Source organism: Triticum aestivum, chromosome 7D, assembly GCF_018294505.1.
Source record: "Triticum aestivum cultivar Chinese Spring chromosome 7D, IWGSC CS RefSeq v2.1, whole genome shotgun sequence".
NCBI classification, from domain to species: Eukaryota; Viridiplantae; Streptophyta; class Magnoliopsida; order Poales; family Poaceae; genus Triticum; species Triticum aestivum.
In genome coordinates this window covers 556,230,765-556,240,585 of record NC_057814.1, presented here as the reverse complement: position 1 = coordinate 556,240,585, position 9,821 = coordinate 556,230,765, and the positions used below count along the sequence as shown (strand labels likewise).

The window sequence follows — 9,821 nt, the reverse complement described above, 5'->3', positions numbered from 1 at the left end:
CGAAAAACGAAACGAATATAACAACCAAACAAAAAGAAGATATACACAGGGTAGTAATATTGGATAGTAATTATTACCGGGCAACAATATTTGGAGACTAATAATCATGACATTTAATTATCACCTAATCTCGTACTTTAGTACCATAAATCCAGTATAAAATGGCCTGTCCGTGATGTTTTCCTTCAGAACTCGCAGAGCAAAGCAACGATCGCCAAGTCTTTCCTTCAATACAACGACTATCTAAGATGAGGAGTAGCCAGATGTTGCTCCTGGCGATCGCCTTCCTTGCCCTAGCATCAGGTACCCATTTGTTCACTACTACGTTCCTTCAAAATCTCGTCCAAACAAATAATGGCCAAGTTCTGATCTTCCCTTTTCCTCATGGTGAGATTTTGCAGATGTGGCAACGGAGGCGTCAGTGGGCGTTGAAGGAATCCCTTGTACGACAAGCATTATCCCGTCGCCAAAGCCATGTGATAACAATAGCTGCAATCAGGCATGCATCGACCGTGTGTGGGTCGGCGGATATGGCGAGTGTGTTGCGGGGGCGTGCAAGTGCCAGCAGTGCACATACATTCCTCCCAAAAATGGAAACTGATTAGCTATGATTGGATGTCATGTTCAACTGAATAATGTGATGAGATCGTAAATGGTGTAGCAACAAGGTTGTTGACCGATAAGCCGTATGAAGAACGATGAATTTTGTCTTGCTTCTTGAATTATCAGAGACTATAAAGTGAGATATATGATGTTAATACTTAAAACTGTGGTATATGATGTTAACACTCGTATGATAGTACTACTAGAAAAAGGATTTGGTAAAAAAAAAACACCAACACATTAGCTTTGCTTTTAGACGAAAGACTACTCCTTGGGGTAGTACATTGTATCGGCTCATCAGATGGAGAGTGCCCTGCATGGTTGTGACTCGTGAGTTGTACTAGTACTGTTACTCGGCTAATTCTCCTTGCCACCATGCAAAATGACCCAATTAAGACGACCAAGTTACTATCGTCAGTGATGGGTCTCATTGGCCTTTAGGTGGTCAAAAGCTGGAATATTAATACTGCATCACATTTGTTTTTCGTGAATAAGCGAGCTTTATTTTCTTACTAGTAATTGTGTAAATGTAATGCACTTTTTTTGCGAGGAATGCACATTGGCATTAGATAGGATATTATTTGCACGTTGGTATTTGGTAGGATATTAGATGCAGGTTGATATTAGGTACGATATTAGTTGAATGTTAATATTTAGTAAGATGTTATTTGCACGAAAAAAATCATATGGCGTGGCTCAATGTGTTTATAACTAACGTCAGCGATGGGTAATTAGAACGCTAAGCATGTACGCGTTGTGAACCGTATAGTTAGAGCATATGTACGGATAAAATGAATTTGATTCTCCACTTTTATAGGAGTACTAGTTAAAAAGCCAGCCCTGATGTGGTTTCCAGAAGGGGAAATGAAAAAATAAAATAAAATAAGAAGATGAAAAAACAGACAAGAAAGGGAAAACCAGCAGAAAACAACTAAAAATAAAATCAGCAAGAAAACCTAGCGAAAACCGTAGAGATCCGAAGAATCCCATGAAAACATCACAACCAAAACGGGAAAAGTAACAAACGGAAAACCAGCACCTGACAATTAGTGAAGCAAGGCCCGGGAGAAAAGGGCGCATCCTGATCGTCAAATCCATGGCCGGCGGCGGGCGACTGCGAGATTTCATCAACACCAACTCCTTCGGCAACCGATTCGGCTTCGACCTCGACGAGGAGTCTACGTTCAAACGTACACCTATATTGCTTTCTTTCTACTCTATTTGAGATGAGTAGACCTCTCGTTTGACAGCACCTGTTAGGTCCCATGAGGCCATGAGACACACCGATAAGATCTTCGGAGAGCGGTTCACTGGAATCCCCTAACGGCGAGACGTGTGGTACGAGATAGTCTCTGTGCATGACATGTTGGTGTTTGACAGTTGTTGCTATAGGTGGTGATGAGTTATTTGTCAGCACTCGTACAACGTCTGCTGCTTATCCACAATACCGGATTCTCCGCGACCATGACCTCTTTCTCGTTCGCATGCTCACCGGCGTTCTGGCCCTTCTCAAGTCGGTGTTGCTGGATCGAGGAGCTGCCGGGTGTACCGTTACTCCTCCTGCAGCATCCGAAACGCGGAGACCAGTGGCGTTGCCCATTGCTCCGGTGGCGCCTCCAGCATGACAACATCAAAGTGCGCTAGCGCTAGCACCATGGTAAACCGGCCTACCGGCGCAGGCACGGGCTCGTGTTAGATGCCTCCTCTGTTGTCCCGTGGTCATCCTGTGAGCTCTCCTTCAGCGAGCTCGGGGGTAGACCCGCTTCTATGCGATCTGGTCGCCGGGCCTGCCAGTTGTTCATGATGTCCGCGATCTCGTGTCGGTGCCACGACGAGAGGCACTTCCATCATGGCATGGTGCTCGAGGCCATTGTGTCGGTTGTTGCCATGGAAGAAGGAAGAAGGAAAGCGGGGGTGCACAGACGGTCATGGATGGAGGAGTAAGCGAAGCGGAGGTGGTGTGCTTTGTGTCATCGACGACCGTGTTTATATAGCAGGTGCCGGCGAGGCCAATCGACGATTTGGATGCAGGTGCCCGGAGAGGGTTTCTCGACCACCGGGCCTGTTCAATGCCGGGCGGGCGGATATACAAGCAGCCGACTTCAATACAATAGGAATCCGGCTCGTCGTCGAGTAGGTAAATGATATACAAGCAGCCGACTTCAATACAATAGGAATCCAGCTTGAATGCGACAAGGAGAGCGAGCGAACGCAGCATGATCGCGCTCTTGTCCATCGTGCCGATTGAATGCCTAGCCTTTGGGCCGGCATGCTGCAGTGGCTTGTCATGTTTGCGCTCTGGACCGGCATGAAGCGCCCAAAGCGGAGACAGAGTTCGAGCGCATGCATGTGACAGGTTTTTGGTGGCCTCGTTTTCTTGGACTCGTAGATGGTACGACCTGCAAATCTCCCCTGATTTGGTGCCGGTTTACGGGATTTTGAATACACAGGTATAGTATATTAGAATGGAACCAGCAAACAGTTTTCGTTAACATTTATCTGATGGGGAGAAGACATGAAATCGGACTCGCAGAGCGGATTAAGAACGATACTAAAGAATGCACAGGAGCTGACAAAAAAATGATGTATTTTCTTATGCCTCCTTTGGTTTGTAGGATTTTTATAGGAAACCTATGGGATAGAAATTTCTATTTCTATGTAGGATAGGAACTTCAGCTTGGTAAGAAAAAAGAAGTCCAAAATGAACGCCGACCGTGGGGATCGAACCCACGGCCACGTGGTTAAAAGCCACGCGCTCTACCACTGAGCTAGGTCGGCTTCTGTCGATTGTGATAACTGTATCTAAACTTTTAATATTGTACAGCAGTAAAATATAAGAGCGTTTTTCACATGAGACGGAGGGTAGTGTCGAAAACGCTCTTATATTACGGACAGAGGGAGTCTATTTGTTTTGGTCAGACTCAAGAAATTAGTATGGTTTTTAGTTCTTGAACTATGAAGCAGAGAGCGATCTAGAGGGTAGAAAATGGTTGGAGCAGACAAATATGGTAGTATGCTCCACATGAATTGGAAGTTTGGAACAAAGCCTCATCCTTTTTCCTAGTAACCCCTTACATAACACCCTTTTTGGTAGACCACCAGCACGACAGATACACCAGCCTACCAAAACTGTAACCATCAGATGTGCACCACAAAATTTAGCATCAAAATCCCTGACCGTTCTGGCCTACTACTACTACATCAGCTCCTTTTGAGTAAGCGGCCAACTCAAACTGAGTGTCTCCGCAGTTCCCTCTAAAAAGCATGCCATGAGGCGCCCGCCTCACCCACCTCCATCCTGCACCATTGCTCAACTCTTGTACGGCGGGAGAAGATGGAACCTCTTGACATGATCTTCCCTCGACCGACAGTGCGACGCGAGCCCCTCCTCGTCCACCTCCCCCGTGTCCGACAACGAGACGCCGTAGCCCAGCAGCCGCCTCACGTCCCTGGCGGTGGGGCTCCGCCACCGGCCGTCCCACCACGCGTGCGGGAGGAGCGGGGTCAGCGCGCACTGGTGCGCCTGGCGCGGGCAGCTCAGGGGCCCTGCGTACCTGCTCCAGGCGTGGCCCCAGCCGGCCTGCGTCGACAGCCCGTCCACCAGCAGGTTGCTGTGGATGCTGCTTAGGAACGTGAAGTTGGCGCCCGAGGGCTCGTGGCCTGACACGCACAACAAAGTCACGGATAGATCAGTTTTGGCAGTTCAGAGACTCGACGGACTATAGAAATGTTTTGAGGGATGGTCGGAGCGTGGTGATGTAATGTACCGTGTCTGTTGGCTGCGGCCAGCGCTGCGATGAGCTGCGCGTAGGTCGTTCCCACGCGTCGATGCGCTCCGGTGATGACCGTGTGCCTGGCGCTCGAGGCCAGGAAGAAATCGACGAAGGCCGCCCACCTTGGAGCTGATCCCCAGTCTCGTGAACGGAATTCCAAAGGCTATACACAATAGAATGAGCGAAATGAGATTTTGTAAAATTCAATGCGGTACATCTATGAAAGATATGTCTGAGCTAGAGTATATGGTCCATGATATAAACCTAATACCCATGGAAACACTAAAGGTTTCAGGCTTTCGGCGTATCACCTATCAGATGATGCAGAAAATGCAGCAAAGATCTTTCAGGTAAGAGTGTAACATACCTTGTCCGTTCCATTCATCTCTAGGTCAAAACTCTTGGCAAACGATTTGTAATCAAAATAAGTTACCTGCCCAGAACGTATAGAATAGTCATCCCCTTTTCTAGAAAATTCCAAATCAGTAACTGTGAATTACATGGATTCTAACCATGATCCACAATGCTCAACAAAAGTACAAAGTCCATCTAACAATATTCAACCAAAAGCAACTAACCTCTGCAAACTCACTGATCTCTTGCTTCATCTCCTTAACAAATGATGGTGTGTCGGAGATCAATGCCACCCGAGGTGTACCCTTCAAACCAGAAATCTGTATAGCTTTCTGAATACAACTAACTGCAGCAGTTCTTGCTCGTACTGGCCTAGTCAGAAAATCAGTTATCTTCAGCTTCTGAAATGATATGACGAGGAGTTGCAAATAAAGATAATCTGCATGATGTAGGTTGCTGACATTCTAAAGCTGAAGGAGTCACAAATAAAGATAATCTGCATGAGGTGCAAAGACTTTGAACACCATTACCATCCGCATTAATTTTGTCTAGCTTCTCAGGTATTCAGAAATCTTTACTAACAAACTTCTGAAATAATTTCAAACTATCTATCCTCTTTGTTGCAAACGCTGAGCATGAGATGGCATACTTTGCAGCATTTCTCACCAGATTGGAGAGCACTAAAACTAACTTATACATCAGGAAGAAATAACCAGAAAAAAAGGATGACTTGAGTTTCGATCCACAATATTCAGGAAAGAAGCAGCATATTTCAATGCTATTGATGAACTGAATTTCTTCACACTTGAACATAATGTTAATATAACTTTATAGTTAATGTTGAACAATTATGACAGGTTTCTTCCATTTAAGTCACATACAGTGTGTCATACCTATTGGCCATCATTCGCATGTGCAGAACCATATCTGGACTGAAACCCTTCGATGCCCACTGAACTGCTTTCTGGACTACCTGGGAGGGAGATATGATCACGCGCATAAGTTCCCCGAATGTATTAGGCCTGGCATGTAGCATGCCTAGGGATCCAAGAATTGTTGAAGCAGCAGTTTTCATTTCAGGGTGAACATTCTTTAGAAAGAACTGGATTCCAACTGCATCTGTTGTGCCATCAAACCTAACGCCGTGAAGAAGTAACACCTGTCAGTACGCTTTGTTGTTTACATATAGCTTTCTCAAGAACATTAATAATAAACAGAAATAAAATTCATCTAAGCAAACAGTAGAAGAAAATACTAATTAAAGAATGAGCTACTTCAGTGATGAGTAGTTACTTAAGAACGAGGAAGGGAAACAACAGCCATTAGTGAAAATAATTTATAGATGAACATGGAAGAAATGTACAAAAACATATAAAAAAAGGTACTCAATCAAAGACAAGGTAATTAGATCAGAGCTCGCCAATTGGGTTTTTTGTCCAGATAAAACTTCTAGGTCGCTGCAGGGGAGACATAACGTATCCTAATACAGATGGAAACTAAACAAACATTGAACTCATGTCACCAAACGGTTCCATGCGTAAGGAGTACAGTCCCCTAGATATTCCATTAAACTTTGGTCAAATCTCCAAATACGGATGCATCCTATTCCTATCAATCTCCAGATATTTTCCAAAGGATAATGCAAAGAAACAAGTAATATCATGGTGCTTACACTTTCATGTCAGCTCAAATCCCGCGGGGGGGGGGGGGGGATCAGAAAAGGGATAGCAGTCAGAAGTTCACAGCACATCACGCCTCCTTGCATGGATTTCTATATACAGAACACTGTAAAAGTGTGCTATTACATACGAAACTGTAAATGGAATCACAAAAGCAAAAGCACTAGCGTTGACAGTTTCATATGTCCATAAGTGACTGCAAAGGCATCTCACTCCAATATACGAGACAATGGATCTAAAGAAAAAACGACAATACAGAACTTGCTTCTAAATTTAAGGTACTGAATGTACACAGCGGACAAAAGTAAAAAAAGAAAGACAAGTCATAGCTTGCTTCTGAATTCAACATTGTAGGAACTTCCTACCAACCAGGAAATGAAATGCTTAGTAGCTTATGTATCAGGGTTCTAAGTTAACTTGTCTCAATATCGCCACTACCCGTTATTTTCTCCAGTCCATTCTTGTGAAAGAACCCTTATGGCCTTATGTGTCTCTAGAAGTAAACATAAATGTGTATAAAATTTGCAACATATAAAACCTCATCTAATTTAGTTTTCCTTTTAATTTCTCAGACTGCAAGTGCATAAGCACATGGCAATGTCAGGCGACATACTTGAACAAGCTTGTCCATGAAATAGGGGATTAGTTAACATCTTTGTATTTTCTACCTAACAATCCCTTTTAAATGAATTGCATCAAAAGTTTTCTGCAAAACATACTGAAAGCTCGAAATCTGATCAGGTCTTGAGGCGAAGAAAAATAGCTGTAAAAAAGTATAACTGATTGTACCAAGTTGCAAGTGCAGTGCTAACCAGATTATTGGATCTTTCCATCTACTCCAGTCACTACAAAGAACATTTGTCTCCGAGGGATTCTCAAAATCGTCTACCCTCACATTCAGATCTCTACCATATGTTTGGGCACATCGGTTTTTCCTCCATAAATGCTTGATTTCTCCAATAGTAAACGAGTGGTCAGTATAAGAAATGTACTGTCCAAACGGATACAATCCCCTGCAAACAAAAGACAAAGGGTAAGAGGACAATCACCACCATTTCTGTGCTACATTGGAATCATTTGCATCACATTGACAATAACTATGTTTTGCTTGTCTAAAGATGAACCGATTGCTAAATTATGTTTTGCTTGTCTAAATATGCAAGTAGGAAACCCATCATAGATAAATAACAAAAGTAACTGGGTGTGAATGCATATGCCTGGTTTGGCCGATGATCAGGGAGCGGTTTAACATAACACTCAGAGCTGCTGCCGTTAATATCTTGTACATCTCATTGCCAAACCCAGCTTCAGATGCTTTCCCCAACACAAAGCCTTGTTTGCAGAACTCAGCTGCAGGCAGCGACCTAACTCTCGCAGCGCCTGACAAGTTAACCGGAGAAGTAAGCATCGGGGCGGTAGAACCAACCTAGGAACTGCAAGTCTTCCTATTCAAAACTAGCCAGGCTACAGAGGTGTAGTCTGACTGCTGATGCAGATGAATGGAAAGCAACGCAACGACAGGTACATTTCAGAATAGGTTTACTTCGACAACGAAACGGGAGCTACATTCAGCGTAAGGACAAAAGTAATGCTCTGTTTTCATCAGTGAGATTCAGCCCAGCTCCATGAGAGGGGGGATTGCAGATTACATTCAGTACTAAGAGGATGAAACGTTGAATCGAATGTGGGTGTTACGCACCATGGAGCAGGAAGTGGCGCCGAATCAGCTCGCGGACGCGGAGGCTGGCCGCCTCCGTCGACCCCCCGCCGACGGCCTCCTCCCCCATCTCCTCCACCGTCGCGCACGTTGACCCGTCGCCACCTCCCTCCGAACCAGCCGCCGCCTCAGGCGGCACGACACGGAGCTCGTCCGAGGAGGCCGAGGCGGGAGGCGGCTCAACGGAGAGCTCTTCCGGCGAGGCCGAGCCGGGAGGCGGGTCCACGGAGAGCTCATCCGAGAAGACGAAGTGGGGAGGCGGGTCAACGGAGAGGTCCGGAGACGAAGAGGATGGTTTGCGGGGGTCAGGGCCCTGGTGGCTGAGTAGAAGGAAGAGGGCGGCGGCGGAGACGGCTGCCAGGAGGAAGGCTCGACGGAGCAGGAGCAGCGACGGGCGGCCGCGACGCCATCGCGACATGAAAGCTGGCTGCGAGCCTGCGACTGCGAGTGTGCGCTGCTGGTGGATCTCCAGAGGTAAAAAGATCTCTGAGCATAATTGGTTTGGTGCCAAAAATTGACATGCCAATGTTTGACATTATGTCAAATATTGGCTAATAATTGGTTGGTTACCAAATTGTCTTATCTATCTCACATGAAGTTATCAATATTTGGCAAGTATTGGTATTGCCAATATTTGACAATGCCATATTTGGCTAGCCAAATATTGGAAGCAAACCAATCATGCTCTCTGTCTCTGCCCCTTCATACCAACCATTTTTTCGAAAAGGATTCAGATTTAATATAAAAATTCATCAGAAGCACGAAACACGTCAAACATAAAAAAAAACTAAATCGAGGTCTCTAGACCATCGAACGACCACTTCTGCAGTTAGAATGAGCCGTCGACGCGCTGCTGTCATTGCTCCCCTACCGGAGCCGGCTTTAACTTGTCGATGGCATCCGAAAAGTCTTCGGGAACGTGCCCTTAGGGAATAGCTCCCTGAATCCGTGGTCTTCTCCATTGAACCCTTGAATATATCCGAAGCAGCTAATACCAAATTCCGTTGTCGCGGGCACGACAAGAAACTGTAGCCTCACTGTTCCAAGGAGACGGCAAGAATCTATGCCTCGGCGGCTAGGGCAAACGCTCCCCTCCAGGCTTCATCGGCGAGCCCCTGGATCCGCCTCCTCTCTACCTGCCGCTCCGACGGCCGGTGGAGGGGAGGGGAATCCTGGTGTCTTCACTCCGGCTAGTAGTTTAGTTTAGGAATTTTTTAAATCCTCACAAGTGTGCCACTCGGGGTGGATGACGGTGCTTCTTCTTCGAGTTTGTCTTTACACTAATCCTCCTTCAGTTCATCCATATGGATGTAGTTGATGAAGCTCCAACATAGAATCTCTATATCAACCCACTTAAACTTAATTAAACATACTTGCAGAAACATCATATAAACTCCAACATCATCAACATAGTACTCCAAATACGTAAACATTAGCAACATAGTGCATAATTAAACATAATTAAGCATAAGAGGAAGAAAGGGAGAGGGTCAGGATAGGACGGGCATGGGAGCCTCATGTGAGATTGATTTTTTCCCCACATCCATTTGATTCTAGGGATTCAGTGGCGGCTTCCAGCCACATATCTAAGGCTCCCAGCCACAACCTTGGATGTGTGGCTGGGAGCCTGGATGGACGTCATGTAGATAAGGACGAAAGATAAGAGATCATATGTGATTCTGGTTCGTCTCCATT

At 45.5% G+C, this 9,821-nt stretch overlaps 2 protein-coding genes and 1 non-coding gene across 3 annotated transcripts; 1 reads left to right on the top strand and 2 right to left on the bottom strand.

The window, feature by feature from the left end:
• The first annotated feature begins 248 nt into the window (after positions 1-248).
• Positions 249-680, top strand: LOC123165384 (uncharacterized). The gene is made up of 2 exons (XM_044583020.1): positions 249-303; positions 402-680. The coding sequence occupies exons 1-2, from the start codon at positions 249-251 to the stop codon at positions 599-601; spliced, it is 255 nt and encodes an 84-aa protein (XP_044438955.1). The 3' UTR covers positions 602-680.
• A 2,629-nt stretch (positions 681-3,309) lies between these two features.
• Positions 3,310-3,381, bottom strand: TRNAK-UUU (transfer RNA lysine (anticodon UUU)). The gene has a single exon. It is a non-coding gene; the product is annotated as a tRNA-Lys (tRNA).
• A 230-nt stretch (positions 3,382-3,611) lies between these two features.
• On the bottom strand, positions 3,612-8,592 carry LOC123168386 (uncharacterized). The gene is made up of 8 exons (XM_044586255.1): positions 8,109-8,592; positions 7,627-7,789; positions 7,222-7,422; positions 5,624-5,866; positions 4,955-5,102; positions 4,744-4,809; positions 4,371-4,539; positions 3,612-4,263 (listed from the first exon to the last, which is right to left on the bottom strand). The coding sequence occupies exons 1-8, from the start codon at positions 8,542-8,544 to the stop codon at positions 3,914-3,916; spliced, it is 1,776 nt and encodes a 591-aa protein (XP_044442190.1). The 5' UTR covers positions 8,545-8,592; the 3' UTR covers positions 3,612-3,913.
• Between the last annotated feature and the right edge of the window lie 1,229 nt (positions 8,593-9,821).